The sequence below is a fragment of the Aythya marila genome (assembly GCF_965140915.1).
Source record: "Aythya marila genome assembly, chromosome: 1".
In the NCBI taxonomy this organism is placed as follows: Eukaryota; Metazoa; Chordata; class Aves; order Anseriformes; family Anatidae; genus Aythya; species Aythya marila.
The window spans coordinates 8,380,793-8,399,094 of NC_139042.1; the positions used below are offsets into that span (position 1 = coordinate 8,380,793).

At 38.0% G+C, this 18,302-nt stretch overlaps 1 protein-coding gene across 1 annotated transcript in view; it reads left to right on the plus strand.

Annotated features, from left to right (window-relative positions):
• The window catches only part of TMEM135 (transmembrane protein 135), a 176,775-nt gene that overhangs the window by 108,810 nt on the left and 49,663 nt on the right, over positions 1–18,302 (plus strand). Inside the window, exon 6 of the mRNA XM_082772953.1 lies at positions 7,329–7,375. Within this exon, the coding sequence (XP_082629079.1) occupies positions 7,329–7,375 (47 nt within the window). The remainder of the gene's footprint in view (positions 1–7,328; positions 7,376–18,302) is intronic.

Sequence of the window (18,302 nt, forward strand, 5' to 3'; positions counted from 1 at the left end):
GCTTAGTTACACCAGCGTGGCTCTCAGGAGAATCTGCTGTGCTAGCCAAAAAAGATTAGAAGCTTAAGAAGTAAGAAAAATAAATGTGGGATGCAACAAAAACCTGACAACTGTGCTTTGTACTCCCATGGGACAGCATATAGAGAACTGCGGTGGAGAGAGGGAGAACAGGTGGACACTGGTTCAGTACCCAGGAAAATCACTTGCCAAATCCATTGCTGATATAGTCTAGTAACAAGCATCTGTTAAAGTCTTCCTCTACCACGTCAGGGTGTAAATACGGTTTATAGCAGTAAATTATGGAGATACAGTTGATATTATTAGCAGGTCATGGATTTAGGGCCCAAGTCCTGCTCTTCAGTTCTGTATACATGTAAAGATGCAGCTGTCATCCATAAAAACTGCATTGTCAGTTAATGGTGACTCATTCCACCAGATAATTATTTACTATGGTAACTTCTTGCTTGGGGCATGAAATAATAATAGAAAATATCGGTTCACATTAGTAAGACTGGTCATCAGATCAGATTTCAAGTGGCTGAAGGTAATGAAACTTGACAGCTATTTTCACATAAATTATTTTTGTACAACTTATGGTATCTTTGTGTAATTAACTAGAAAGTTTCTGTGATTTCCATCCATCTCCTGTACCTACCATAACATTATAGAAAATTTTATGCTTTTAAATATTTTATTATTGGAAAAAAAAGCATATCAACTTTATAGAGACAGACTATGAGACTACTGTTACATGATTGTAATGTGGAGGTAGAAAAGAGAATTCCATGTATACTTTTTTCCTTGATCTTGGAGTATAGGGACATTACATTAATCTGCATACCTATTTCCATTGTTTTATTTTTATTTTTTTAGAAGGAAGCTTTTATATGGGAGAATCTTAGTCATAAGAGCCATAGAAAGCATTTTTTATCGGAGCAATAACATGTTTTGAAATAAAATTGAGGAACTACAGGCAGCAGTTAACAATTTTCTGTGATTTATACCAATTTTACTTACAGTGCCGTTATGTAGCTCTGTGGTTTTATGCTTAAAGCTAGGTTCGTTTGTGCTTTCTGTTTGGTTGTTTTTCTTCCTTAGACCAAATAATTTGTATTGAAAAAAAAAAAAAAAAGAATGGCTTTTGGGTATAAAAAAATACTCCTCGTGTCTGAAATAGAGGTGAATCTGGAGAATGGATTGTGTTGTCAGAAGTCTGAAGGAGTATCTTCCTTCAGCCCTGGTAAGGTTGTTTAATATGATAGAAGATGCTACAACTATTACAACTAACCTGCCACTACTCAACTAGATGCATAAAGGTCAAAAGAGTGCTTATAACTGCTATTGGCAGAGAAAGAAGAAGGCTCTTCTTCTGTGGATAAATGGCAGGCTGGTTTATTTTAAGGATTAAACTGAAATGTGAAATGGTTCGCTCTTCTGGATCATGTATTTTAAGAGTAAAAATCCATGACCACTATATGTGTGTAGATCACAAAGTGCTTGTAAAACAGAAAATCTTAATTAAAAAGTAGTAATTTAAGAAACTAAGCATGCATTAATATTAAATCATTATTTTTATGGCCATACTTGTAGAAATACTAACTAGTGACCAATTAAAAAAAAAAACACAAAAACTAAATCCACCTTTCTTCGTAACTTTAGGAAAAAATTGGCTGAAGTAACAATTATTGGAGAAACTTATTTTAATTGAATCAAGTGTCATCAGAGTTTTTATTGTAATTTTCTGTGATTTTTACAATAAAATTTTCCTCAGACACTAGCTGATTGTTCCTTTTTTCTACAGCATACAGCCTTCAAGAGCTAGGAGCAGTCACTTTTTTTATCCCTGAGTGTAGCTGTCGCTCTCACAGGAATTTGTAAGTGCCTGATCCAGAAGGTGATGGTTTTCCCATTTCAGAAATATCCTTGAAGTCAGGTGTTGATGTGCCAGAGGCTGAAACAGCCTCGTGTCCTCTGTGAGTTGGATTTAACACTACCCAGCGTTGAACTGTAGCTCTGACACTAAATATTTCAGCCAGCTAATATCACTGACTTGTCCCTTTGCACAGGTCACATGCATCTTCAGTGCTTTTTAATCAGAAGGTTTGTGGTTCTTTATCACAGACTTCTCTCCAATTCTTCTTTTGACTGGATGAGACATCAGCAGCCTCCAGTTAGAGACATGGCTAGCCCAGGAAAGCTGACTATCAACACCACGTCATCTATAAGCAGAAGGGTGTCATCTACAGGAGGAAAGCTTCAGAAGTCGCATATTCCAGCCCAAATAACATCCACCTGGTACCTCTGGGTCTCTCTGTACCCTAGCAATCAGAGCAGTCCCACTGCTTTCAGCTCACTTTCCAGGTAAATCCGCAGCCCCTTGCTTGGCCCTAATTCAGGCAATGTCTCAAGCTGGGTTTTGTGCTCAGAGCTAGGAACCACTACGTGTTGCTTCAGGATGTTGTTTATACGAAGGCTAAACTTTCTCGGAAAAAAACACAACTGGCGTTGTCAGCCCACAAAGATGTGAAAATAAGTGCTTCTAAGTTTTGTATCATACCTTTTCCTCTTCTCTATTACAGTTTAGTTTAGTACAGTAAGGTACAATACAGTCAACTAAATTACAGTGCTCTTCTTACACACCAATTCGGCTAACCTGCCATGAAGGCATTTTCCTTGTAACCTCTATGCATCTCTTTAAAAATGTTAAAATATTTAGGGTGGATCACACTCATTAGAAACATTTATGTTGTCTGCTCGTTGTAGCTGTTCCTGCAGCTGGAAAGTTTCAAGGTCCGTGTGTTGCCAAGCTCAATTTGTTGACCTTGTACTGTAAATCAAAAACTGATGGACTCTGCAAGAAAATCCCAAAGTAGACTTCCTGCTTGCTAGCTACTATTTTAAGGCTTAAATTCACTCAGTATTGAGAATTACAATTGTGTAGGCTTTAGTGTTTTTTCTTTCTCTATTTAGTGTAGTCATTTTTAAATTTGAAAAAGGCATTGCATGTTATAGATACTGAGGGTGCTGCTTAGATATTAGATACAGCAGGGAAAAGTTTGGTTGGAAAAAAAGAGACATATTTTGAAGACAGCTTAATTCTGGAAGACAGTAACCGTTTGCTTTCCATATGCTGGTACTACTACAGTAAGATGAGGGCTGGGCTTTCTGTGTTCAGCTGTGCGTGTCACCTCGAACTGGCTGCTTTAATTGCACATTTTACTGCCCTTGAGTTGTATAAAAGCTGGGCAGAAGCAGTGCTTGAGCAATGGTGTCAAACATACCCAGAGCATAGCTAAGAGATTTCTGCCTCTACTGATTATAAACTCCTGTGATAAAGTAGCTCACAGGCTACTTAGAATCATAGAATCCCAGAATGGTTTGTGTTGGAAGGGACCTTAAAGCCCACCCGGTTCCAACCCCCTGCCATGGGCAGGGACACCTCCCACCAGCCCAGGTTGCCCAAAGCCCCATCCAGCCTGGCCTTGAACACCTCCAGGGATGGGGCATCCACAGCTTCTCTGGACAGCCTGCACCAGTTCCTCACCCACCCTTACAGTGAAGAATTTCTTCCTAATGTCTAGTCTAAATCCATCCTCTTAGTTTAAGACTATTCCCCCTCGTCCTATGCTTATCTACCTGATTAAAGAGTCCTTCTCCATCATTTTTATAGGACCCCTTTAAGTATTGAAAGGCCGCAATGAGATGTCCCCAGAGCCTTCTCTTCAGGCTGAACATCCCCAACTCTGTTGACCTTTCTTCGCAGGAGAGGTGCTCAAGACCTCTGATCATCTTTGTGGCCCTCCTCTGGACTAGCTCTAACAGCCCCACACCTTTCTTGTGCTGGGGGCCCCAAACCTGGATGCAGGACTTCAGATGGGACTACGGGTTGCAGTGCATCGCTGCCCTGTGGAGAAAACTCTCTGTACCATCCATTGTCCTTGCTATAGGCCTGTCTCACCTCTCCTCTTTCTGTGCAGGTGGATAACGAGACGTTTGTCAGAATGTGGTTGCAACTTTGTGCGTATTTGAAAACAGTTATGTTTGTCAGCAGCTGCCTCTCTTTAGCTTAAGCAAACACAGTTCTTGATTTTTCCCAACAGTCATGTATTTCATGCCTGTTATTTTCATTGTCCCTTCTGCACTGTCTTGCTTTGCCTGTGCTTAAAGTCCTTTAACAGCAGTTCTCAACAACGTATTGCAGGGTGTTTCTAGCACCAGGTTATTAGTGTAATATGCTGCTATATCTCACCTCCTCTGTTCCTGAAAGAGTCCATAACTCTATTTTACAGTGCTTTCTGCAGCATCGCATTGCTGGCACATAGTGGTTTGTGATCTGTGGAATTTATTATGCCGTTGTACTGCCCATGCAGTTATTTCTTCTCTTTTTTTGTATGTGCTTTCTCCTGCCAAGTACTTTGTATTTATTTTTGTTGAATTTCATCTTGTTGACTTTGAGCAATTCGGCCACTTTGCATGAAGACCGAGCCTCTAAAGGATTTTGTCAATTGGTAACCCGGTATCTGTTCCATCATTAGAATCGTTACTGAAAAGAAAAGAGAAGCAAAATCTCCTTCATGACCTCAGCTAAATGTAGCTGAATAATGACCTGCTAACTTAAAGTTTTCTCCTGCAGTATAGTTGAGCAGCTCTGTGCCAGTTTTCTTAATTAACACGTGCAACTGCCACAAAGGTGCATTCACATTCAGATAAATTACATCTCCTCCTTTCCTTAAGCATCTGTCAAATAAGAAAATCACAATAGTTTTAATTTACTTGTTGGCTGCATTGGTTGTTTTTTATCATTCTATCTAGGTGTTTATTAACTGGATGTTTCAAATAATTGATGCTAGTGTTGTTGTGGATATTAGATATGGCTTGGCTGACCACCTAACACTGTTTGCAGATGATAAAAACTGAGAGGAGTGCTTGTCCTGTCCCACCAAGTAGTTGTGCTGCCATCCAGAGGGACCTGGACAGGCTGGAGAGGTGGCTGGCCTCATGGAGTTCAACATGGAGAGGTGCAAAGTCCTGCACCTGGGGAGGAACAAACCCAGCCACCAGCACAGGCTGGGGGCTGAGCATCTGCAGAACAGGACCTGGGGATCCTGGTGGGTGCTGAGCTGAACATGAGCCAGCAGTGGGCTCTTGTGGCAGACGAGGACACCGGCTTCTTGGGCTGTGCTAGAAGCAGCATTGCCAGTGGGTCGAGGGAGGTGATCCTTCCCCACTGCACAGCCCTGGGGAGACACATCTGGAGCTCTGTGTCCACATTACAACAGAGAGATGGGACATACCCTTCATGGTCACAAAAGTGATGAAGGACTTGGAGCATCTCCTAAATGAGGGGCTGGGAGAACTGGGGTTGTTTAGCCTGGAGAGGAGAGAGCTCAGAGGGAATCTTAACGATGTGTATAAATACTTGTTAGGGTGTAATCAAGCTGTAATCAGAGAATGCTAAGAAGGAAGAAAAAAAAAGGGAAAACAAAATAGACTATTTAATAAAGTAAGTGCTTTTAGTATGCAAAAGTGTACTGTTTTCTTTTTTACTAGGAAACTGGTTCTTTGCCATTTTCACATATTTCTCAATATCATTGCCCAGGGCGATCAAAGCCACCAGGACTTCTTGTCCCTTCTCTCTCCCAGAAATGGCACCAGAGAATTGGTGTTTGCTGTTTGAATGGTTAAGTGTGGTTTGAACATCAGAGGGCTAGGGCAGATCTTTCTAAGCAGAACTCAGGTTTAGCTGTAAGTCTGCTTTTGCTGGTCATTTGAACTGAAATAGATCATTGTCCTCACTTCACCCAAATGCTTTTATATAAAGTGATTTCAGATGTTCACATTTTTGATGCAGAGTAATGAAATACGATAGTACTAGTGAAGGAAAAGGAATAAAAAACAATGTTACAATGTCTTGTCTGCCATAATTTTAAGTCATATACCAGAGGGCATTGAAACAGGATATAGTCTTGTAAGATTCTTTTTTTTTCTGAAACTCATTGTAAACTTTCCCTATTCAAATTTTTATCAGACTTTCTGATGTCTATCAACATGTAGCAACCTAATCTACTGTTCTACATGTGTTTATAACCTTCAAATGTGTACTTCTGCCAACATTTCCCATTCTTTTCACTTACACTTTCCATATTCAATCTTGTTAAAAAACCTCTTGAATCCTTGAAAATAAGTGCATTTTATCTGTAAGCTATTTTTCCTCATAAATGCTGGTATGAATGTGGGACACTGTATTTGGTACAAAACAGTATTTTCTCACTTTCAAGCCATATCTGGCAAAGATATAGCATGGATTAAGGCAGGTCATGAATTTAAAGCATTATATGATAGTTACCGACTATGCTGTATGTGCAAGCAATTCTGCAGTCAAGACACAACAGCTTATTGCTGTCTCCAGACTTCATCCTTTTTCCCTGCTCTTGGCACTGAGGTCTTCCTCCTTTCCTTTGCCATGACTGCTCTGGTGCTTTTCAACCCTTGCAGTGATTTTATCCCACTAAACTGGGGGGGAGGGAGAGGAAAAAAAAAAAAAAAAAGACTTTTTTTGTGTGTATGTGTGTTTGTTTTGTATTGTTTTTGTATTTTTTTTCTCTCCTTGGATTAGCTTTCTTCAGCATTTTTGAGTCACTGGGCGGGTGGTGAGGGAGAAGTAAGCATTGAGCAGGTAGCTGAGGGGATGAAGGTAGAGAACTTTCCCTTCTCAGTGGTGGAGAGCTGCTAATTTGCTTGCTGACTCATGTACAATCACATTGATCTAGAGCAAGATTGCATTATTGCAAACATGTTTAACGCTACAGTGAACTAACAGAAAGGGTACTCGTGTGGGAACAAGACTGTCTGCTCTTAGCCTTGCTCAAGAGCAGTTAAGCAGGAGCAGCTATCTGTGCAGGCATCTTAAATTTTCTGCTATTTAAACTGAAACCATCAAGACAATGTTTGAATAAATCACGAAAGCAAAAGCAGAGAGAATTTGTTTGTTTTCATTCCATTGTTTTATTATTATTTTCTTACCTATTAGTATATTCCAGACTATTTTAAATGGCATCCTTTGCTCTGTCTGATTCCAATACCCTGGTTTGGATTTTGTGTATTTTATTTTAATTATTATTTTTTTAATTTCCATAGGACCAACCAAAGTCCACTAGAAACAAGAGAATCCTTTTTGGTGGATTCAGACAAGCTGTTACGTTCATGCTGTTGAAGCATATATAAATAAAGCATAACTTTTTTAGGAACATTTGTAAAGTGTTCACTATTCAGAACATACAGTAGTAGTGTGGTGGTTAATGCAATAACTCTCTTTCTCCTTCTTGTAGGTGCTGTTGTTCTGCATCACAGCTGCTCTGTTCATGTTCTTTTTCAGGTATGTTGCTCGTATGTCTGTAAAAAATATTTTGAAAAGTGTTTCAAAAGCTTACTTGATTTTTGGTATTTATATGAAAACTTATGTGTATTCTGGACTCGAGGCTTCTAAATCGAATAGAGTTCTTCCATGGCATTAAAAACCCAGAGTTGTGAACATAATTGGTCTAAAAAGGCAAATACTAAGTTAAACACTTCAAATCTTCAGGAGATTATACTGATTATTTAAGGAGCCTACTCTCATCTCATAATTAAGACCCTGGAGAACTAAGATTGCCTAGGATGAAAGCTGCTGAAATACTGCTTTTCATACACATTCTCACGTGCATGGAAGATGACACTTTTTCTTCTGGTGAAAATGCAGGAGAATAGGCAACTGAGATTTTATAGTCTTAAATAATACCAAATGTTTGACGTGCATGTGAGTGCAACTTTCAAATTCTTTTTTCACAAGTTGTCTTCTCTATCCCTTTATTAAAACACTCATTATCATCAGATAAACACTGATTTTACAACTTTTTTTCTCTCAGTTTGCAAGATACGTGTTACTTATCTTTTCAGTGTTTCCTTTCTAAATGCCTGACTCCCCCAAATTACTGTACTCTATCTGTAGTTGGACAGCTGCTTGTTAGAGCAACCTTTGACTACAACCCTTTGCCTTGGAATTTTCTGTGGCATGTAGCCATCGCTGATTCTTCAAGCCATAAGATCCCCTGATGATTGCAAAACTCGAGAAATTGCAGCTTGTTCTTTTGTAATTCCGTTACTTACGAATTATTTTCAGCTATTGGCCAAAACCACTCTGTGGATAAGGGAAAGCTGTTAATTCCAAAGTTTCTAAAAAGCATTCCTCCTTTCACCTGCCACCCATTAAGACCCGCGTATCTGCAGTCATCTTGTTGTTGTATAACAGCCTCTGAAAAGTTTCCTGGGAATGCTGAAGTTGGACACGCGTCTGCATAAATGCTGATTAAACAAACCCAAAACTCCGAAAAGCTGGTCAAAGGTATAAATGTTGTATGATTCTGGAGGAAACCGGTTGTCTCCTGTTTGTGTCTTGATAACGAACCAGTGTTTTGCAGACAACCCGGAAGTTAAACGAGAACCGACCAGAGCCCAGAAATATTTGGTGAATTCCTTCCTGACCTGACAATGCAATGCTGACAGTTGTTGAACGGGTTCCAAACCACTTTCTCTTCTAAAATTAGTCCCTCCGTGCCAGGGGTGACGGATATCCTGTTGAGCAATCATCAGGAACATTTAATTCCTTTGTCTACATTGTTGTAACAGAGGAATTAAAGTATGGGGCTGGGTAGGTATAGGTCCATTAATTACCTCTCAAAAGAAAATACCAAAATATTTTTTGTAAACACCAACAAAAAGATAGATAAATCAAAGTAAAATTTTCAAAAATGATTTGCACAGACCAATTTATTTATTTATTTATTTATCCTGAGTTTAATCAGTATAGTGAATAGAACATTCTTGCAGGATGTGGTACTTTCATAAAGAAAACAGACCTCGGTTTTCTGTGTAGACAGGCTCATAGATGATATGTAGATAAAGCTATTGGTGGGACTTCAGTTACTTTGCAGAAGAATTGGAATTCAGATAGTTACAAAGTGGAGATACGATCTGATAAAATATGAAGCTGTTCACTAAAGATAAGGTCAAAGTAATATACTTGCACATGGTGGCTGTGGAGAATCAAATGATAAGGGAGCAGTTTCCTTAAACAGAATCCAATGGTAATTGTTTGCAAACTGCCAGTGAGAGTAAGTCAGTAATGTCCCATTCCTGCAGTAAAGGGAGGCACTGTTACAGGATATGTAAACAGGATTAGTGCTCGTGAAGTATATAAAGTTGTCTTTTTGTTCTACTTAAGATTTAAGAAGTTCTCAGTGCTTTTCATGTCTTTGATTATTACATTCCAAGAAGAATATGGAACTGTCAGAGAAACTTCAAGAGCATGATCTGGAGTTTAGAAAACAAGATTTATTAAGAAGGATGGATTATGGTTGTTTAATTAAAAGAAAAAAGAAAAAAAAAAGGCTGGAATAACTGTCTTGAAGTATTTATAAGACTGCTGAAAAGAGTAAGAGAGTAACAGTTGGCTCTCCTGGCTGTGATAGAAAGGACAAGAGACAGCAGAACAAAACATTTATTCTTACAATAATAAATCATAACAGAGATTAATTCACTTAGATAGTGAGGAAAATCCTAAGCAAGAAGCAGTGAAAAGATTAGACGTTGAGGCTGCTGATGGTTTGTCCTTTCAGATCTATAGAAGCAGATTTTGGAAAACATGGGTAATATTGCTTAGGGAAAGGAAGGGATTATTTGGTGCCCTAAGTCTCTTGCACTTATTGATTCACACCAATGCCTGTCTTACTGAGAAATATTTAATGTAATAAGCTGTCAAAAGACAGTGGCCAGTAAGTTCTTTGGAGGAGAATAACCTTGCTTGCTTTGTTGAATGCAACTTGAAAGATACACCTGGAAAAAAATCAAAATCACATCTCTATGCTTTAGATACCACTGCATCTTGTAGAATGTATGGATGGGGACAGGTGAAAAAAAAAAGGCAGAGAAAGGTGTAAGAGGTGCAGGTGGTCAGGCGCATCTCTGAAAATTAACAGAGTGAGAAATGCAACTCTTCTATCACACACCAGATTAAACACTTCTTCCACAATATGTAGTCATGGAAATATAGTAGGAGAAAAACTACTCTTCAATGAGAAGCCAGAGAACAGAGAGGTCACTTGAGCAACTCTCGGAGTTGTTGTCCAGTTTGTCTGGATTGGGACCGTGAGTTTGTCATTGTCTTGCCCATGTGTGAATTCAGCATTGATTGCTTCAGGTAAGATTTATTTGGACAGCCCTTGGAGCAATCGTCTCTAGATCTACTCAGCCTTCTGGGGAAGATAATCTTTCTGTCTCTCTTGTCATATAAAATAGAAAAGAACTGGAAGAGTCATTGCAGTGCATTTCATGTGTTTAGTGAGTCCAAATTATTTCAGCCTTTTCCTAATCATAAACAGATCTTACACAAATAGTGGTAGAATTATAGTGCTTTCAGAAAAGTCTCAGAAAAACTTTATTCAAGATCAGATCTGCTTACCTTGTAGAATATTTTGCCATTGATTGTAAACTCTTTACTGCAAACAAGCATTTATTGACCTGAAAAACAAGCAAAGTCCTTCTTTGCTATGTCTCCAAACAACTCTGTTTCCAGGGTGGCTTTTTGTCCTCCTCACCTCACCAAAAAGTCCAAAGAGGTGCAAAGAGTAGTGGCAATCTTGACCACCAGGGTAATATACCATCCCCTCCATCATTAAAAATAAAATCCTAATACACTTTCTACATGGTGTAACCTGAAGCTTAAAACTTTCTAAAAAGAGACTAAATATTAATATATCTCTGTGCTGTCAAAATATGACCGATGCTTGGCACTCAGATGACAATAATGAAAACAAAAGCAAAATAGTCTCTATTTTCTGAGTTCATAAGAATTTCCTCATCTAAGATCATTAGGATCACTTTTACTCTGAACGTAAAAAAAAAAAGTCAGTTGTCCCTGTTGCCTTGCCTGTACTGCCACTAGCATTCTTTCAGCTCTGTGGTTAACCGGTTGACTGCAATGAGCCAGGTTTTTTTGCCCTGTGCAGTTTTCAGCTGGATGGTTTCCCTCCCACAGCTCCTTCAGTGATGCACTGCGAACCAGTTGTTGGGGGTGGTTGGGATGAGCATGGAAAAAGCAGATGTGCTCTTTTCAGCATTAGCATGAATTTTTGTCATTATAACGTGTCGGAATCTCATCATGGCCTAAGGTGGTCTCTACTCAACCTATAACATGAAAGGTTACTTGAGTTGGAAGGTTTAAAGCTGTCATCTGCATGCAGAAATTAAGATATATGCTATACATCACAATTGTCGGGATATCATTTGGGTTGGACTATTAGGTTGCGCTTGCTTTCTGTTGATTCTGGAAGGAAGTGCTCCACTTGATAGTTAACCACTAAAAGGGAGCAAAAGATGGTGGATAATTGTAGCATGGTCGTACCTCTCCCTTGGAAATATTGCTATAACAGATGTATGAATTGTGCTCCAGGGAAGTATAGGCAGGTTCTTCTCAATTTATTTGAGCGTTTCCTTCTTTAGGAGGAAGAACACCAAGAAAATTAAGGTCCTAAATCTCAGACTCAGGTTGCAGGACTGAAATAGTACAACTAAAACCAGGAAAAATTACTCCAGGCATGAGTAAAGTGAAAAAGAAGCGAGAATGAAAGGTAAATTCAGAAGAACAATATAGGAAGGAAGAGGGAAAGGAGGGAATGGCTGAAGAAAAAGAAAAAAAACAAAAAGATGATGTCAGCAGGCAGGACAAAAAATAGAAGAAAAAGAACTAGGAAAATAGCAGCTGAAATGCAGATGATAGGTTTACAAGCAAATGCTATAGATACAGAAGGCATATTTTAGTGTCTTATTTTTTTCATCCTTTCAATCCTATTTTACAGTAGTTTTCTGCTAACTTATACCTCAATTTTTTTCCATTTTGTCTCAAAATGATTCTGCTCAGCACCACTGAAAGTGCTGAAATTATGCATCACTCATTCTTGGGTAATTGTAGTATACGGTAATTCGTATGGTGCAGTCTCTCAAACACGCATTTATGAAGACTTTATATTAACCCAGTTGAAGTCTGATTCTTTCCCACCTACCACATTTTTTCTTAAAAACTTAAAGAATTGTGTGTAAGGAGAACAGTGTTCCCGTGTCTTTTGGAATTAATTTTCAGATGACGTTGAGCTCTATTGGGACTTAATATTTATCACTCCATGAAAAATGTTTCTGATGTTAGATGCTGTCACGTTGGATTTTATTTTTTAGTGGAACTTTTCTAAAGTATCGGAACAGAAGCACACTTTTCTTTTAAATGTCTCTATTTAAAAAATGCAATTTATATGGAACTAAGGTAATAGGGGAAAGATTTTGATCAAACCATGTATGCATGTCATGTTATTTCAGTTTGACTAATTCAAGCTAATGGCTGTCTAAATTAGTGTTATAGAATAATTGAACAAATAATTATAATTTTATTATAATTATTATAATTTGTTATTGTTATTAATATTGTTTAATTAAATTAATTTAATTAAATTAAACAATATAATAAATAATAAATTAATATTGTTTAATTAAATTAAACAATATTAAACAATATTAAATTAAATTTAATATTTGAACAAATAATTAAACAGTGAAGAGACAGGAGGAGTGTTATAATGTGTAAAATAAACACTATGCAATAATGCTATTTTAGTAGCAATTTATTCTGAATCTTAAGATATGTTTTTGTGGGAAGGGGGATGCAGTGTCCGTGCTCTTGTACATATTTGCAGAAATCCACGTTAACACAGAACTTGCAAACTATGCAGCAAGTGAACATCAACATATAAATGCAATCCACAAAAATATAGAAAATCCAGCAGTTCGGGTGAATGTCTGTTGTCAGACTACAGCACTGGTTGCTATAGTAGTTAATCCCTCGACTATATGCTACCAGTTTATAATAGACACATGTTAATTCATCTGCTTCGAACACTGGAAAGGAAAGCTCCCTGTACAAGCTTTGGCTAGCTATTATGGGAAATAAGATGTTTCTGATGATTGATTGATCATAAGTTGAGTATGAAGTCTGCCTTCCAGGGATAAATTTTGGAGTGTTATTTTTCCGAGGCATGAATTTCAGACCATCAGAAATAATTGCTGAGCTTGCACAAAGCTCAGAAAAAGAAAAGCACGGTGTTTTTCATAACTTGGGGTTTCGCAAAGCTCACAGCAGAAAGCTCTTGATCTCTTAATGTAATTTATGTAATTTATTGATGGAAAGCAGATAATGAAAAATACAATGGAGAGTACATCTAAGAAATGCCGTATACTGTCATTAAGACGGAATATTGAAACTTGTATAAATTCACTGAAAACCTTAAGAAAGGTCCTTTTGTTTGCAGAGGCCTTTATTCTATCTCATTAATGAAATCCTAGCCTCCCAAATTACAGCTATTTACTCTTCTTTCCCAGTGAAACACATATCCTGTAATTTATTCAGTATTTTTGACATGATGTTTCAAAGTGTCTTTATTTACTTTTTAAAAATGCGTGGTACTGGTGCCATGTCAGACTCTTTCATTTAATTACCTAAGCTCCCTTTTGTACAGAAGCAACTACTTGAAAAACATTTTTGCCTTTTAATCCTGCTGTTTTTTACTGTGGAATAAATAAACTCAATAGTTGGAGTTATATGGATTTAGTATCCAATACTATTCCCCTTTCTTACAAAGCTTGTCTTTTATATTTGCTGTAGAATTACAGGAGTACATAAAAACTCCTTTGCTATTAAATTTTTAGGTAGTAAATTAGAAGAAAAAAATAGAAGAGAGTTTTTCCTCATGTTTGTTTAAATGTTTTTAATGTCCTTAAATGAACATCTCAAAGTTCGTGGTTCAAAGAGTTGTTTTGGTAACTTTCATGGGACTTGATTTCTGCGGTATTTTGGGTGACCTGGTGAGTAGTTGAAAATGCTATAAATATCTGTTAAGAAATGCTATAAATATCTGTTATTTAGTGTCAGCAAAAGTAAAGCATGGTAGACCAGCAGGGCTTTGTGGATGAGGAGATAACCTTGTAGGTTAACCCCGAGACTTCTCTGGCAGAGCACTGGTGTAGAGTTGCACACGCTTACTTCAAATGCAGATATCTATAGAAAGGTGAGATTGTCTGTCTTCTGCTTGGATAGCAATAGAATAAATTGTGAGAAAGCATTTTAATTTTATTTGCATGGAGTACATTCTCTCTTTTGCCAGATTTCCACTGAATCAGTTTTCCACAGAATTGAGGTTTTCTTCTTCTTTTTTTTTTCTAGCAGTAAAGAAAACCTTACAACAGTTAGATCTCTACCATGTCTGGTGCCTGCTGTAAGCAGAGTTTCAAGATTTATCTTCAATTTTCAATTTTAGGCACCTGAGATGTTTAAGTTAGGATTTGCTAAGAAAGAGATGGGCAAATCAAGGGGGCAATTCCCACCTTGTGTCAGCTTAATTTGTTTTGCTGAGCTGCCTCTCTCTAATTAGTAGTAGACGTGATTCTGTACCCAACTTATTTGCGTAAATCTAAGTGGAATAAGTCTAGACTGATGTTTTTTTCTTAAATTTACCTGGAAACTATATTAAAATAGTTCTGAGAGGGGGCATGTGTGTACAATTCACTAAAGGCTGAGAGATCTTGGAAGGTGTTTTTCTAACTTATTCTGCATATGTGGCTGGGATGATGATTATCCTTCTATTTCACAAATCCATTTTTAGTTTTAATGTGCAGAAAATTTCCTTTTGCTCTGTTAATAAGACAAAAACAACAAAAAAAAAACAACAAAAGGGTTTTATATGTACATAAAAGTATTGATTCTTTTAAAGTCTTTCGATGAAAATGACAGCCAAAAAAAAAAAAAAAAGTTCAAAATATTTTCCTGCAATTTAAAAATTATGTGAAGTGTTTGAAAACCTCCTTCTGAATTCTAAAGAAGTATGACACGCATGTCATGATTTTGGAAGGCTGTTTAAATATGCTGATCTTAATTTTTGTCTTTCAAGAGATAATGCTTTAATAACTTCTTATGTGAAATGAAAAAAATACATGACAATGTTGACTTGCTACTGAATTTCACTTGCATTTTTGGTAATATCCACGTGATGTCTGTTCCATTTTTCTCAAAATATGTAATAGCATTTAAAGCATTCCTTTAAAAGTTTTTTGGTGCCATATAAATTTTGGTGAGAAAATATGTCATAGCAATATAAGGTTGAGGGTTAGAATATAACGTTTAATATACGTGTTTTCCTTCTGAGTATATATGTTTATCGTTTTAAAATGTTACTCTAACATAGATACTTGAGTCTTAAGATACCATGAGTTATCAGACATTCCTGAAGCATCCTAAGAGAAAACTTCTGACATTTTGTTCACGATAGTTAATTGCTTGATTCCTGCTGTATTTACAGTTTCTTCATAGGAAACGCCATGTTGTTTTTATTTCTTGTACTTATGATTTTATTGTCAGTCACTGTATGGCTGTCATTCCAAGCCAAATGATGGTGCATACAATATTGTTTTAAGAAGTCCATCTCTGGTAAGAGGTTGCAGACTGCATGTCTGTGTGTATTGTAGAGAACAAAAACAAACCTAAGAATCTGCACTGTATGTAAGAGTCTGTCTATATGGTATTCAAAGGGATAAATACCAATATCTGTAGCCTGGTGTAGTTGCATGCAGTAAATAGCCCAGGTCTCAAACTCTCCTTTTCATCAATAAGTGCTAGGAGGAGAGTGGCCTCTTGTATGTGGAGGAAAAAGGGCACAATTCAGAGTGATGCTTACCTGGTGCTGAGCCATGCCACTGACCCCATGCTAGCACTGAGTGCCAAAATTGGCTGTTTCCCCTTTGTGTGCTCTCATTACAGAAATGCTGCTTTGCCGAGAAGAAAAAAGAAGCATGAGGAGAGGAGACAGGACAGTGTCCATGGTGAAGGAGCGAGAGACCCAACAGAACAGGGCTTACCAGGCATTGACTAGCTGCAGCTCAGGGCATGGGCACTTGCACTGCCATGCAGCTCTGTGCCTTCTGTTTTAATAAAGCCCTTCAGCGAGCGTACTGATTTAAAACCATATGGGACCATCCAAGGTCCAATTTGCAAGTTTCCAGGTCATTTTATGCTTTTTTTCCCCCTTGATCTGATACAGAAACAACATATGCTCTCACAGCACTTCGTGTTGTTGACCTTGTTTTTAATTACCTTGCCTCTTCTCTAAAAAAGATGGATACTGCCTCGAATCTTTTGAAACTCTGTTGTTTGTTAAAAGAGGTTTTACAGTTCCAGTTCATACTGTTTTTCACTTTGTCTTTAAAATTAAAAAGGAGTGAATAAGGTAGGCTGGTATTTTATTGCTGTGTTAAACTCTCATCTTCAGACCAGCTTTTGTAGCCTGAATGCATAAGCGAAATTAGATGAGATCTAGACAAAGAACTCTGGGAGCTGAAGTCTCAGTCTGGTTTTTGATTTTTTTTTTTAATTAATTAATTAATTAATTAATTAATATTTTTGAAGTACAATAGGCTTCCTCAGCTGTCGTGAGTGTGGAAAATACTATTCTGTCTAATACCCATCTCTCCGAGCTTATTTTGTGGTTGCGGCTTTTCCTACTGAGATAACGCTGATCCATCTGTTCCTTGGTAATGCTCATTTTGATAACTGGGAAGATGCACTTAAAGTGAGTGAATTCCCTTTCTTTGGAGTTTCATGCTTTAAACAGAGGCAAAACCAATTTTGCACTAAATTCAGGTGCTTTGTTGTTTCCCGTGGATTAAGTACTGCAAAAGATGGGAAGAAAGAGAGATGTTCTAATAGAAGTACTGTGTTTTCCACTGCCACTTTGCACAGTACACATGCCAATTTGCATGATTTGAAACAACTGAAATAGTGATTTTAGTACTGTGCATCTACTATTAAAAATGTACCTAAACTTTTTTTAGAGAAATAGTTTCTTTAGGAGTTAAAATGAAATACCTGGTATTACCAATAGTTTGTTGCATTTGCTAAATCAATACTTACTCTTTCATATAAAATGCTAACTTTTGAATGGAACATGAGTGGTTATGTTTAATTTTCAATGTTTGGCCATTCTTAGACATATGGTAGATAGACTCCTGGAATTTGCTGAAACCTGTTCTTTCCAGCAGTAAATCTTGTCCTCGTTTTAACAGATTGCTGTCCGTGTGGTTGGATCTGGTTGCCCAGGCTCCTCAGGAGAGGAAGCGCGATGCCTGCAGACAAGCAGTGCAAGAATTAGAGCTGTACAATAGGGAGTATTTTTCCACCATTATCACTTTTCAGTGCAGATACTTTTTCAGAGACGGAGCAGCGACTCAGTGAACCGGGAAGGTGTTTGCTTGCAAGGTGATCTGGTGGTAAAGGGAGAAGCTTTTGAGGTCTAGAATTTCAGGCGTCTCTGTCCAGAGCCATCCCCAAAGGAAGGAAAAGTGTGTCCCCTCCCCTGTTTTAGGTTTTGTCTGTCAATCACAAAGGGCTTTTGTCCTGCCGCTGTATTGATGTGGCTAGACTTGGGCTGTTTAGCATGTTCCTGTCATCCTTAAATCCAAAATAAAAGAGGGGGAATGGTTCTCAGGCTTGGAGAATCAGCTGCTCGTAGCTGCTGGGGACCTTGGTGCCCCAGCTGCCCTGCCATGCCTTTGGCAGCAACCTGATGGCTGGCAATGTGGTGTGTTCCCCATGTGGCCCCAAATTCCTTGGCAGCATGCAGAGCAAGGTTGATACTGCAGGGCAGACAGCGAGAAAGCAATTGAGCTTCACAGATCTGATTCCTCTCTTTGATCCTGCTGTGGAAGTGTCCAGGTCTCCGAGGGGAGGCACGGTACAGACTCAGCTTCCACCCGCTTTAATCCATTCACATGAGTGGAATTTTATTTTTACATGATTTCAAAACTGGTAGATATATTTTGCCTATGCCTCATTGCCAAACCTTATGGAAAGTTAGTTTTCCACCCTCCTTATTTAAAACTATTCTTCTGTAAGATTTTTTGCATGCATGTTTTCTACATAGTGGACATTTGGCAGCTAATTAACTTACCCTTTCACATATATTTAAGGCACTTTACATTTCACAGACGGAGGACTAAGGCAGAAGATTTAAGGAATATGCAGAAGGTCAGACACAAAATTTGTGGTAGCGATGCTGTTGAGCCATGGAGTCCAGTTCTTAAATCACAAGGCTGTCGTTGCTGCATTCCTGCTACAGTACCTAATTTAACGTTAAAAAGTGGGGCACAGGACAGAAACTGCTGTCAGAGAATTAACG